Source organism: Triticum urartu, chromosome 4 (genome assembly GCF_003073215.2).
Source record: "Triticum urartu cultivar G1812 chromosome 4, Tu2.1, whole genome shotgun sequence".
NCBI classification, from domain to species: domain Eukaryota; kingdom Viridiplantae; phylum Streptophyta; class Magnoliopsida; order Poales; family Poaceae; genus Triticum; species Triticum urartu.
The window spans coordinates 23,374,217-23,386,628 of NC_053025.1; the positions used below are offsets into that span (position 1 = coordinate 23,374,217).

The 12,412-nt window shown below is 47.8% G+C and overlaps 3 protein-coding genes across 7 annotated transcripts; 2 read left to right on the forward strand and 1 right to left on the reverse strand.

The window, feature by feature from the left end:
• The first annotated feature begins 919 nt into the window (after positions 1 to 919).
• LOC125550391 (serine/threonine-protein kinase PRP4 homolog) lies at positions 920 to 6,755 on the forward strand. 5 transcript variants are annotated; one of them, XM_048713382.1, is made up of 13 exons: positions 920 to 1,515; positions 2,338 to 2,429; positions 2,514 to 2,680; positions 2,789 to 2,982; positions 3,068 to 3,136; positions 3,327 to 3,399; positions 3,487 to 3,643; positions 3,740 to 3,750; positions 3,922 to 4,031; positions 4,201 to 4,315; positions 5,833 to 5,996; positions 6,150 to 6,224; positions 6,310 to 6,755. In XM_048713382.1, the coding sequence occupies exons 1-13, from the start codon at positions 1,204 to 1,206 to the stop codon at positions 6,496 to 6,498; spliced, it is 1,728 nt and encodes a 575-aa protein (XP_048569339.1). In that variant the 5' UTR covers positions 920 to 1,203; the 3' UTR covers positions 6,499 to 6,755. The 5 variants fall into 5 exon arrangements, with proteins under 5 accessions (XP_048569339.1, XP_048569338.1, XP_048569337.1 ...); XM_048713381.1 differs by having other exon boundaries at positions 2,792 to 2,982; positions 3,740 to 4,031; XM_048713380.1 differs by having other exon boundaries at positions 921 to 1,515; positions 3,740 to 4,031.
• Positions 6,756 to 7,565: 810 nt separating this feature from the next.
• Positions 7,566 to 10,278, forward strand: LOC125550393 (homologous-pairing protein 2 homolog). Its single transcript, XM_048713386.1, has 6 exons — positions 7,566 to 7,714; positions 7,886 to 7,911; positions 9,041 to 9,308; positions 9,394 to 9,464; positions 9,551 to 9,739; positions 9,936 to 10,278. Exons 1-6 carry the CDS (start codon positions 7,687 to 7,689, stop codon positions 10,035 to 10,037), a joined length of 684 nt encoding a protein of 227 aa, XP_048569343.1. The 5' UTR covers positions 7,566 to 7,686; the 3' UTR covers positions 10,038 to 10,278.
• A 29-nt stretch (positions 10,279 to 10,307) lies between these two features.
• LOC125550392 lies at positions 10,308 to 11,668 on the reverse strand. The gene has a single exon (XM_048713385.1). It carries the CDS (start codon positions 11,547 to 11,549, stop codon positions 10,497 to 10,499), a length of 1,053 nt encoding a protein of 350 aa, XP_048569342.1. The 5' UTR covers positions 11,550 to 11,668; the 3' UTR covers positions 10,308 to 10,496.
• Positions 11,669 to 12,412: the final 744 nt, after the last annotated feature.

The following is a 12,412-nucleotide window of genomic DNA, read 5'->3' on the forward strand; positions in this document are numbered from 1 at the left end:
TCGATGTATACTCAACAAGAGACAAATGTAACTGAAATAAACCCGGAACACTATATACAAATGAACACCCCCGGCCTTTACTCTATGATTTTGTCGCTTAACTGCAACCTAAGAGGAAATTGATCAGCGCGCTCATGCTCATGGTGATCCTATATTTACATAACACGGGATGATTGAGTGTCAGTGGTGGATCAAAGTAAAATGGCTAGCTGGCACATGAAATGCAAACTTGCTGCACTCGAAAGAGGAGTGCGCTCAATTGTATGGTGCGTGTCACAGTCATGTTCAAACTTACTTCGACTTCATCCATCGCTCAATAGATTTATCCCGGTACCTTCTATTCTCAAAGCTTTGTTAACCATCACATGCGATGACTTTACGAAGCATAAGTCTCTTCTCATATCCCATAACCGTTGTTGAGACCTATATCAAAATTCTCGTTTCTTCCGAAGAGTATGAACTTCTCAAGAGGGTGAAAGTAAGATGAGGAAGGAAGGTGATGCATATATGTGTTTATATAGACGCTAACTGCGACAAGAAGATATCATGGTAGATAATATTGTAGTACTTGGGTTGATGAGATGACATGAATACGCATTGGTGACGAGGGCCACACAGACAGGGACCATAAATCAAGCAGGCAGAACGAGAAATGCGCTCTTCATTCATGTTCTCCCAGAAAATAAGTTTTTCATGATTCGAAAGCAAAATGATGGTGAGGCGTTTGCAGCTCCACTCAGACGATGTAATTCCACATGTGTATACTAAATGTACCGCTTTCTACTTTCATTGATTGAGCAAAAAAGGGTTATAATTATATGATATGGCAAACATAACCTGTGGATGGCCTAAAGCACTCATGTATGGCTATGAACGTGCATCCCCGAAGTCAAAGTAGAGCGTGCCTCGGAATCGGGGTTGAACTCTGAAGGGCATCGTCTCCGCTCACGCTGCCGCCCTGATGTTCGAACGTTCGTTCAGAATCGCCTTCGTGGTTCCCCCTCGGCGACCTCGCCCCAACCGACCCAGAACACCCGCCGTCACCGGCGCGCACCGTTCCCGAGTCCGATCGAGCTTCGTTCCAAGGCATCGCCGTATAGCCGCCCCCCCGCCCCCCCCCCCCCTCCCCCCCCCCCCGTCCGCCCCTCTCGTCCAGCCCACCAAACCCTAACCCCAGCCCGCTCCCGCGGTCGCAAACTCGCAATGGGCATCGAAGACGGGCCGATCTCGCCGCGCTCCACCTCCAGGCGCCACCGCCGGCCGCCCGGCGACGACGCCTCCTCCCCGAAGCGCCAGAAGCGCAGCCATCATCGTCACCACCACCGCCACCGCCACGGCCACGGGGACAGGGGAGACCAGGAGTCGGGCTCGCGGCCGCGGGTGTCGGGGGCGAGGCCGGGGGAGCGCGAGGTAGAGAATGGTGAGATAGTAGACGACGCCACCGCCGCCTCCAGGGGACCAGATGCCGACTTGGGCAAGGCGGGGTCGGTGTTCGGCCGTCTGGCACCTGCTCCGGTCTGTTCCGAACCCCCGCCCTTTGCGTTCCCGTTCGGTATAGGTTATTTTCGTTACCCTTTTCCATTGATCCATAATTAGTTGCTGATTTATCGTCTGAATTTTGCTGGAGCTAGTTGGCAGAGGATTTGCAGATCAACAGAATAAAATCTGGTTTTAACTTGAGAAGTCAAGCCTCTTAGTTTTGTTAGCTGTTAAGTGAAACTAAGTATTACATGGCAATCCATTAATAATTTATCAAAAGTTCTAGTGTTTACTTGGTTATTCAGAAGCACGTTTATTAACCACTGGCACAAAAAGCAGCAGCTATTGTTTAGCTCCCTCTGAGATAATATCAAGGACAGCTTACTCTGTTCTATGCTTTGCTGCACACAACAAAAGGAATTAAAGAGTTTCGTATCTCTGCCTTGAAGTAATTTTGTTCAAACAATCAAACACCCTGGGAAAAGCTAAAACAACTATTTTAATTTATTTATTTGTAATAATCAAAAACAAACATAAGCTTTTAAATATTATTCTTATAGGTTTCTGATGAAGGAACTATTCTTTGTTACCTATTTATTATATATTCTAATAACTGACAAGATTATTTGCATACTCTTGAGATGTAAGCTGTTTAACCATTACATAGATTTCACTTGATAAGTAGTACAATAAACTGGGTCAAGCTTACTCACATAGAGCTGCAGGCTTTCCCACATAGTCTAGTGTTTCATGTTTTTTCTGGTCATGTTTTTATTTTACAAAAAGGCTTTTAGTCATGCTTGCTTTTCTACTTTTTGGTGAATTCCTGAACTCACTTTGAAACTGATTTAACTGTAGGGATGTGATGACAAATTTGATGCAAACGAGAAGTGTAGAGAGGCCAACCACAAAAGAAAGAGATCTGAGGAAATCAAGGAAGAATCTTGCAAGTAAGGTTTCTCATATATGGTTAACTCATTCTCATGTTATATGTTCTAATTTATCTTTTAATTAATGTTGTGTGATGGTGTCAGGGAGGAAGATCAAGGTGACTTCGAAAACTTTGCAAAGCAAGAAGAAGATGATCTTAAAAAAACTAAGGAGGAAGCAAGAAAGAGGATGGATGCTATTCTGGAGAAGCACCGGCAACTCCAGTTTCAGAAGGAACACCAGGGACCTGTGCCTTGCCATGATAGTACAGGTAACCTGTTTTTATTAAAAACTGAACCATATTCTGTGTGACATATTCTTTTGTTATGTAAAAGTTAAGTTTAAACATATTTTAGTAACTGAGCTTCGTCATTGGCAGAAGTAACATCACTGGATAGAGATGCTGCTACCACTGAAGTAAAAGATGCCAATTCAGTCACTGTAATTGTTGATGAAAAATCCTACACTATGGGGAAGACTCCTCCTATCCAGCCTAACATTTCAATCAACTCAGGGATATCTGGTGATCAAAGGACGGCATGTGTTTCAGGAGTTCAAGAGGGCATTCCCATGGTAATAAATCCTTTTGATGCAGTTGATTGTTCACTTACCATTTTCTCAGCTAGGGTTCTCACTTGACATCTTTGAAATTTTACAGGGTGAAAGATCTTCAGATATACTTTGCGATGATATTTTTGGAGTATCTCCTATTAGAGTTCAGAAATCGGTATGTTTTCTATTATTCTTCAACTGAACTATTATTTCTACTGAAATTTCTTACTTCAATGTTTTGCTATGTTCTTTTTGCTCAGAACAATCTTGGTAATCCACTGGCAATTTTATCTTTTACTCTATTGGTAGGAAGCTCTCGGCAGTATATTATTTTCTGCACACCTATTGATTGTTGTGTTGTGTAGGGTAATCTAGAAGGTATGCATGTGAGAAAAAATTCGCTTCGTGACAACTGGGATGATGAGCATGGATATTACAGTAAGCCCTATCAATCTTTCCTTTCCATTTCATTGTCTACTTTTCAGTTACTCCTTTATAATTCAAGCTTTTTTGCATTTTATACAGAGTACCACTTAGGGGAAGTGCTAGATGGCCATTACAGAATTACAGCAGGCTCTGGGAAGGGAGTTTTCTCAACAGTTGTCCAGGCAAAGGATCTAAAAGCTGGGGAAAATGATCCTGAAGAAGTAGCTATCAAAATTATCTGCAATGAAAAAGAAAGGTAAGCTGAGTTCATTACAACTTCTTCCCTTTTGAGGTCATATATGCAATAGGGAAAATAACATTTGACCCTGTAAATTGCATTTTGATTGTACAGGTACAAATCTGGTAAGAGGGAGGTTTCTGTATTGGAAAAGTTGTCAAGTGCAGATTGTGAAGACAAACGACACTGTGTCCGGTTTATTTCTAGTTTCATGTATCGGGATCATCTCTGTTTAGTTCTTGAATCCCTTCATATGAATCTTCGTGAGGTTATAAAGAAATTTGGTCGTGATATAGGGCTGAAGCTTACTGCTGTAAGGACGTACTCAAAACAGCTTTTCATCGCGCTGAAGCTCCTAAAGGATTGCAGTATCCTCCATTGTGATATTAAACCAGATAATATACTGGTATGTCCACTTTCCAAGTATCTTAATTATCTTCGGTAGAGCTTGTAGTTGCAGAACTTTTTTTAAGCTTTAAGAAAAACCTAAAAAATGACTTACAGACCAAATGGTTACCCCTTGTGTTAATTGTATGCTGGAATGTACAAGTTTCTCTAACTGCATCATTTTGTAGGTAAATGGGTCTAAAAACTTGTTGAAACTGTGTGATTTTGGTAGTGCTTTGCCTGCCGGAATAAATGATATCACACCAATTCTTGTGAGCCGCTTCTACCGAGCACCTGAGATAAGTAAGTTGTTTACTTAACGTGTACAATCATTTCATTAGATTTTCTTTAAGTTTATTTTTTTTACCTGCATGCTAACATAGTAATTTGTTATTGTTAGAGTACGTAATGGGCCCATTAGTCTTAGGGTTAATTAGAGATAAGGGTCGCTTGCTTAGGGGTCAAGTAAGCCTTGCTTGGGAGTCAAGTAAACCTCTCTATATAAAGAGAGGAGATGTATCAATCTAATCAAGCAAGAATTAAGAAGGAAATCCCTTCCATCTTGCCCGGCCGTGGGCAAAAGGCCCCCGGCCGGCCCTCTCGCGCCCTCCTTCTAGCAGCGCCATAACAATTTGGTATCAGCTAGCTTCGGTTCGATCATGTCTTCACCACCGCCCAACCTGTCTCTTCCGCTGCCGGTCACGACCGTCGCCCCGCTCCTGCCCGCGCCGGGATCTTCCGTCGCGCCCGCCCCCGTCGTCCTCACCCCGGAGGTGTCCGGGGCGCTGCGGGACCTAACACAGGCGGTCCAAGAGATCCATCTGTTCTTGGCCGGGTCCTATGGGCCGCACCCGGCTGCGCCGCCCATCACCGCCACCGTGCCGCCGTGGCAGCCGCTGCACCAAGCGGCCCCCGCCGCGCTCGCCGGGCTGCTGCAGCAGCCGCTGCAGCTGCCATCCATCGCCCCGTCCTGGCTGCCGTGGCAGCCGCCGCACCAGGCGGCCTCCGCCGCGCTCGTCGGCTGCTGCAGCAGCCGCTGCAACAACTGCCATCCACCGCCACCACCGCCCCGTCCTGGCTGCCGTGGCAGCCGCCGCACCAGGTGGCCTCCGCCGCGCTCATCAGGCCGCTGCAGCAGCTGCCATCCACCGCCCCGCCCTGGCTGCAGTGGCAGCCACCGCTCCTGGCGACCTCCGCCGCAGCAGCCGCTGCAACTGCAGCAGCCATCACCGGTCAGCTCCGGCCCCGCATCGACCGCGCCGACGGGAGTCCCGATCCAAGCTTCCCCAGGGCGTCCCCATCCAGCAGATCAAGCTTCCGCCGTCGCCGTCACCGCTTCCAGCTTGGATCACTACCCGCCATGTGTCGGCGACGGTGAGGCTGCAGGCTGCTGCACGCGGCCTCCTAGCGCGTCGGCGTATGCGGGAGTTGCGTGGTCTGCAGCTGCCGCTCCTCCCAGTTGCGCTTCGCTGCGCAAAGGACCTCGATCTCGTCCGCTGCGTCGGGGATCTTGGGCATGCGGTTTCCCCCACGGGCGGCGGGCATGCTGCATGTCCAGGTGGGGTGTAGTGTTAGAGTACGTAATGGGCCCATTAGTCTTAGGGTTAATTAGAGATAAGGGTCGCTTACTTAGAGGTCAAGTAAGCCTTGCTTGGGAGTCAAGTAAACCTCTCTATATAAAGAGAGGAGATGTATCAATCTAATCAAGCAAGAATTAAGAAGGAAATCCCTTCCATCTTGCCCGGCTGTGGGCAAAAGGCCCCCGGCCGGCCCTCTCGCGCCCTCCTTCTAGCAGCGGCATAACAGTTATCCTCCTGCAGTTCTTGGATTGCCGTACGATCATTCATTGGATATGTGGTCAGTTGGCTGTTGCCTATATGAACTTTACACAGGAAAAATCTTATTTCCTGGGGGGACGAACAATGGCATGCTTTGGCTTCACATGCAATTGAAGGGTCCATTCCCTAAGAAGATGCTTCGAAAGGTGAGATATGATGATGATATATTAGTTCATACGATGTACTTATCTCTTCTGTGTATTCTAGTGAACAAAACAAAAATCTATTGTAGTTTTTGTGTTCGTGTTCGTATTACCTAGTCTTCCCTCTAACAGAATTGAATGTTCCGAATTATACAGGGAGCCTTTACAACTCAACACTTCGACCAGGACCTTAATTTCCATGCCACTGATGAGAATCTGATGAAGAAGAAGGTATGCTGATTATTCCTTGATGAACTGATGATATACTGTGCTCTAGTGTTTTCTGAAAATTGAATTGACGTCTTTTTTCTGGCAGGCGGTGAATAAATTGTGCATGAACGTTAAACCAAGTGGTGTTGGTCCCAAAATATCAAGCTTACCAGGCGAGGATCAGAAAATGCTGTCCAGGTTTAAAGATCTCCTGGAAAAAATGTTTGTGCTAGATCCACAGAAGAGGCTCACTGTGTCACAAGCGCTTAGCCATCCATTTATCACTGGCGAGTGAAATAAAGACAAACATACTTCTCACTTGTAACATACTGAGATTAGCTTCATTTTTCTGAACTAAATTACATGCCTAACCGACGTGCGGCTATGCCATTTCGTTGTTGAGGTTTTAGCTTTGAGATGTTTGATACCAGAACGAAGCATGGGAGAGATGGCTATATTGTCTTGAGCCACTTCTGTAATGGCAGGTGTATTTGGTAACTGTTATTATTATACTATATATTAGCCTCAAAGATGCAGGGTTTCTTGTGTTTCACACTGTTTGATAGTATAAGTGAAACAAAAACACGCAAAGTAATCTGTCGTATGAACAGATACATCTTGTTTGTCATCCATATTCAGTTACTTATGCGGAAGTTTCTTGAAATTGCACTTAATGTGAATGTGTTCGTTTTGTGATTAAGCCCTACTTGTGTGCATCAAATGCTTGATACTCCCTTTGTTCCTAAATATAAGCATTTTTTAGAGATTTCAATATGAACTATACATACGGAGCAAAATGAGTGAATCTACACTCTGAAATAAGTTTATATACATCCGTATGTAGTTCAATATTGTTGAATCTCTAAAAGGTCTTATATAAAATGAATGAATTTACGCTCTAAAATAAGTCTATATACTCACTCCGTTCGAAAAAACTTGTCTTAAGCTTGTCCCTTAAATGGATGTATTTGGCACTAACTTGGTGCTAGATATATTCATTTAAGGGACAAACTTTTTCGGACGGAGGGAGTACGTCGTAGTTCGTATTGTAATCTCTAAAAGGGCTTATAATTCAGAAACGGAGGGAGTATATATATTTTTTCCAAACATAGCATATCAACATCGTATTGCGTCTGGTCGAGGCAACGGGCCTTTCCCAGTCTCGTGGTGTTGAGCCTTCCTAGAATTCCGCTATCTGTGGGCTTTTATGGCGCCAGCAAAGGGGACACGGCCCACGCCCGTGCCGGGCACCGCGCACGCCGGGGGTTTTGGCGGGAAACCCACACGTCACTAAGCGCTGCGGGCCCGCGGTGTCAGTGACCCACATCACAGTGGAGGCCAGACCCTTCTCCCCCCTTCCCGTCTTCTCCCCCCGTTTTCCCCACCTCCTTTTCCCCTTCGTCTCGCTCAAACCGCGAACAGCATCGACTCGGCGGCGGCGGGCGGCGGCGAAGCAGGCGGAGGAAGCGCCGGAGAGCACGCAATGCCGCCTAAATCGGACAGCGTCGAAGGTAACGCCCCTAGTCTCTCCAGCCCCCACATCCAGCCCCGCCCCCAAGCTCCCGATTTGACCTCCCCCCGCTCGATTCCGCCCCCAATTCCACCAGTCGTTTGCTCAGTCTTGTGTGTGGGCGTATCCGACCGTCCTGTTCCTGACCTTCTTGTCTCGGTTTCCTGTGCAGGAATCGTCCTCAACTTCGTCAACGAGGTAACGACCCCCCTCCGTCAAAACCCTCGAACCCAGATTGCCTGCCTCCGCTTAGGGGGTCAACCTTGCGCTTGCCGCCGCGCTTGCAGGGCAAGCGTTGGTGTTTTGTCCCGTGTCGGAATGTTTGTGAACTTTAGCAGGGATGCGTCGTTCTGTAGTCTGTACCAAACGATGCTAGGTAGGTTCTACCTCAGTACCTGTTAAACATCTTCAATGTTAGGAGCGTGTATTGGCTTACCCTCCTTTTGGCGGGACAAGCGGCATATGAAGGCGATGATTAGTCGTGGGGAGGTTCGTCGTGACAGCATGCTGTTTGTTTTTTTATGCTGGCTGTCATCTGTAGTTGCTTTGTGAGAGGCGACTTGAACAATTCTGAGCTATGTTAAAAAAAAAACATGGTTGTCAGTCCAGATAATCGGTCTATGCGCATTCCATTGCTTTGTTTATCATACTGTTGACAGAACTCCAAATGACTGAAGCTGTGTCATTCTTCAGTTCACGCCTGTCTTTGGAATTTTGGTGGTGGTTCCTAAGATTGAATAGTTGTCTCAACTCAAGAAAGTGTTTCTTTTCAGCGTGTCTTGCATTCTGGTCTGCGGATGTTTCAATGTAGTCAACATAATTCATTAACTTCTGTCTTGAACTGTCTCCCATCTGCTTAACTATACTCTCCATAGAAGTATCCGTCTGTGATTTTGTATGACAAGTATCCTCTAAGGCTGATTGTGACTGGAAGTCGAGTGCTTACAAATGGATACACTAGTATTTCCAGATAAATTTTGCACTCTTCAGTTCAGGCTGTTTTCATATAAGCAGTATAGGTTATTTTATTTTGGTATCTTAAAGGTGTTGCAATTATATGCACCTGAAGCATTACTGTATTACCGCATGAGTTATCATTATCATCGTTAGTTTCACGCCGATGTTTCCTTTCAGACACTGTTCTTACATCAGTTTGGTTAGAACCAATCATCATGCAAAGTTAGAACATTATTTGTAAAAGAAGTTGTATACTGTGCATGAACTTTATGCAAAATATCAAGAGATGATTTAAGATTATTCCGTCTTCGCTCCAGTCTTTACCATACTAGGCAATAATGATGAGTGGACTATTGCTATGATTATGCAGCAAAATAGGCCATTGAATTCTCAGAATGTGGCTGATGCACTACAGAAGTTTAGTCTTAAGAAGACTGCAGTGCAAAAAGGACTGGATGCATTGGCTGACAGTGGTCAAATATCCTTCAAGGAGTATGGCAAGCAGAAAATCTACCTTGCTCGGCAAGACCAGTTCGACATTCCAAATGGGGAGGAACTTGAGGAGATGAAGAAAGCAAATAGCAAACTACAGGAAGAACTCGCAGAACAAAAGAAAATTACTAGTGGGGTCGAATCTGGTAAGCTCTGTTTGGTGCCATGGTTTTTGTGCTCTTTCTCAATGCAGTAAGCAACTATTTGTGCTAAGTACAAATCCTATCGCAGAGATAAAGGGTCTACAGTCAAACTTGACACTGGAAGAGATTAGGTCAAAGGAGGCCAGATTACAAAGTGAGGTATGTGTGCATGTTAATATGCTTCTTAGTGCACATGAGTGTGTTTGTTCAACCAAGTTTTAGCGGCAGAGCTCATGTTTATGCAGGTCCAGGAAATGGAAGAAAAATTAAAGAAATTGCAGAGTGGTGTGATCTTGGTGAAACCTGAAGACAAGAAGATAATTGAAGAGACCTTCTCTGAGAAAGCTAACCAGTGGAGAAAGCGAAAGAGGATGTTCAAGGAGCTATGGGATAACATCACTGAGAATAGCCCCAAAGACCAGAAGGAATTTAAGGTTCTTGTTTCCCCTTCTTGTTTTACCTTTGACACTTGATTAACGGATATATGCTTTTTTCTATTTGGGCACTTGAATGTCAGGCTGTAACTGGTAGTTGTTTAGTTCATTTGTTCTCACCGCCTCTTGTGAGTTAACTTTCTATTGCTGTCACCCTGCTAGCCATCGTATTGCTGAATAATATTTGTGTGTGCAGGAAGAACTTGGTCTTGAGTATGATGAAGATGTCGACGTGAACTTCCAACCGTACAGTGAAATGCTGGCGAGTCTCAACAAAAGGAGAAAAGTTTCTCGCTGAGGATGTAGAGGGGCATGGGAGTATCTCAGATCAGATGTATGTTATCAGCCAAACAGCTCCATGATTTTGCTAGTTTCTTAGTCAGGGTATTGTAGTTTGTCCAAACAGATGGTCTGCTCCGAGAACTCTAGCTGGTAGCGTCAGTAGTAGTTTATCTGAGGTTTGCAACATGTTTTGAACCAGTCGTGTAAGATAACTTTTTCACCATCTTAAATTATATCGAGGAGCCTATAACTGACAACATCAGCTCATGGTTTTTGCTCTCTGTTCTTCGGTGAAAAATCGGAATCATATTAATATTTACTCTCTCAATTCTCTATTTACATCGCATACACAAAATTTAATAATGAATGATCTGCAATATATAGCTGCAAAAGTTCAACTGCTATCAATCAATACAACTAAATCAAGAAACCATCTCTGCTATAGGCATATGACTGCAGCTAATCTGCTACTCTGCTAGAGTCTTCTGTTCGTCCTGACTGAAGCCGGCCTGCTCCTGGGCGTATCCTGCTCTTCTCCGCGTTTCTTCTCTGGGAGATCCTCTGCGTCTGAGCTGTAGTTCCGAACATGTCCAATCCTCTTGATGGCCTTGCCGTCGGCCAGATCGTCGCCGCCGTGGAGCGTCTCATCGTCGGCATGCGCCCTTCCTGGGTTCCTCCTGTGCCTGTCGTCGGTGCTGCCAGAGCCTGCTCGCGAGAGCTCTATGGCAGCCTTGGCTGCGGCGGCCGCCGTGGCCGCCGATTCAAACGCGGCCTGCGCCGCCTCTTCCACGTCTTTGAATGTCAGCTTCGAGGCGGCCTTGTCTCCCTCCGGCTGGTCGGCCCGCGGCGTCGCGTGCCGCCGCTCGTCGTCGTCGTCGTCGTGCCCCTTCTTCCTGTGGCCATGGCCATGGCCATGGTGGGAGCGGCCGGCCGGATCCTCGTATGAGTCGGCGGCGTGGCTGTGAAGGCGCACGGGGATGTCCTTGTCGGCGCCGATCTCGAGGAGCACCATCTGGCGGCTCTCGAGGCTGGGCAGGGCCGTGGAGAGCCGCTGCACGAGCTTGGCGTTGACGCCGCAGCCGGCGCGGAGCTCGGCGGCGCCGGACGCGAAGCCCCGGCCGAACCTGGCGGCGAGGAGGGCGCGGGCCTCCTGCAGCTCGGGCAGGTCCCCGCAGCGCGCGGCCGCGTAGCAGAGCCCCGCCGCGGCCTCCCGCAGCTCGTCGGGGCAGCCCCGGTGCGCGTCGTCGAGCAGCGCGGAGCGGTCGGCGAGGAGCGCGCAGTAGGCGTCGAGCAGGAGGAGGGCGTCGAGCGTGTCCCGCTCCCGGATGACCTGCTCGGCGCGGAGCAGGGCGCGGTCCGGGTGGCCCTGCCGCAGCAGCTGCTCCACGTCCCCCCGCGCCTGCGCGCACCGCACCTCCCGGTGCGCGCGCACCACGGCGATCCGCTTCGTGGCGAGGTGCAGGAGGGACTTGAGGCGCGCCGTCTGCTTGGTGGTTCGCCCTAGCAGCACGTCCAGCGTCCTCCCCATCGCCGGCCGAGTCGAGTCGGTCGGCGAGCGAAGCTCCGGTGGCCTGAGTGCTGACGGTTTGGAGGATGGCCGGAGCGGGGGGTGCGTGGTGATGAGGCGGTTTTGCGTCGGTGTTTTATACCCCCGTGCGGCGCGGGGTGGCGGGGAGGTGTGAGTTGGAAGGAGGAAATGTAATTAATTACTGGAGTGGGACGCGGGAAGGATCCGAGCGAAGGGGAGGGGCTGATCGGCGGTTTGCTTGTGGAGATGGAGATGGTTTGCTTTGTGGCCAAGGCGTTGTCGAGGGCGGCGAGGCCGACGTGCATTCAAACGCCCTCCTTTCCCGGTCGACTGAGTCGACGCGTGTGCCCACGAGCGAGCTGAGACCGTTTCCGCTCGTTCGGCCGGGCCGCACTGGGCCAGAAAAACGTTTCGCCTAGATAGATTGGGACCGACGCCGACGGGACCCCCGGTTGCTACGGCGAAGGCGTGTGTTTTTCCTCCCGGGCATGCATCTTTGTCTTGTGTTCATGGCTTTACATCCATGGCCGTTTCCGCGGCTAACAACAACCAAAATGTCGTGCCATATATTTCAGGAAAGAAAAGTAGTTGCAAATCGTATTCTCATTTGAAACGTTCATAGCTTTAGTATTGTTATTACTAGTAGGGTTCAAAGTCTGGCAAAAGCTTTCCTACAAAAGAAAAAAAAACTTTCGCAAAAGCTAGCGAGAACTACACCTAGTCTGGCTCATAGCTTTAGTATTGTTATTACTAGTAGGATTGACATTACAATTTACATGGTGAGCGTGGTGTGACAACTCCCTCAGGCCTCAGATGCCATTGCATTCTAGTGATAACTAGCACTCCTTTTCATGCATATATAT

Coding starts and splice junctions, on each gene's coding strand:
- LOC125550391 (XM_048713380.1), top strand. CDS start 1,204: ATGGGCATCGAAGACGGGCCGATCTCGCCGCGCTCCACCTCCAGGCGC. Junction 2,983..3,067: donor TTCAAGAGGGCATTCCCATG/GTAATAAATCCT, acceptor GAAATTTTACAG/GGTGAAAGATCTTCAGATAT. Junction 4,316..5,832: donor CTACCGAGCACCTGAGATAA/GTAAGTTGTTTA, acceptor ATCCTCCTGCAG/TTCTTGGATTGCCGTACGAT.
- LOC125550392 (XM_048713385.1), bottom strand. CDS start 11,549: ATGGGGAGGACGCTGGACGTGCTGCTAGGGCGAACCACCAAGCAGACG.
- LOC125550393 (XM_048713386.1), top strand. CDS start 7,687: ATGCCGCCTAAATCGGACAGCGTCGAAG. Junction 7,715..7,885: donor TAAATCGGACAGCGTCGAAG/GTAACGCCCCTA, acceptor TTTCCTGTGCAG/GAATCGTCCTCAACTTCGTC. Junction 9,465..9,550: donor AGGCCAGATTACAAAGTGAG/GTATGTGTGCAT, acceptor ATGTTTATGCAG/GTCCAGGAAATGGAAGAAAA.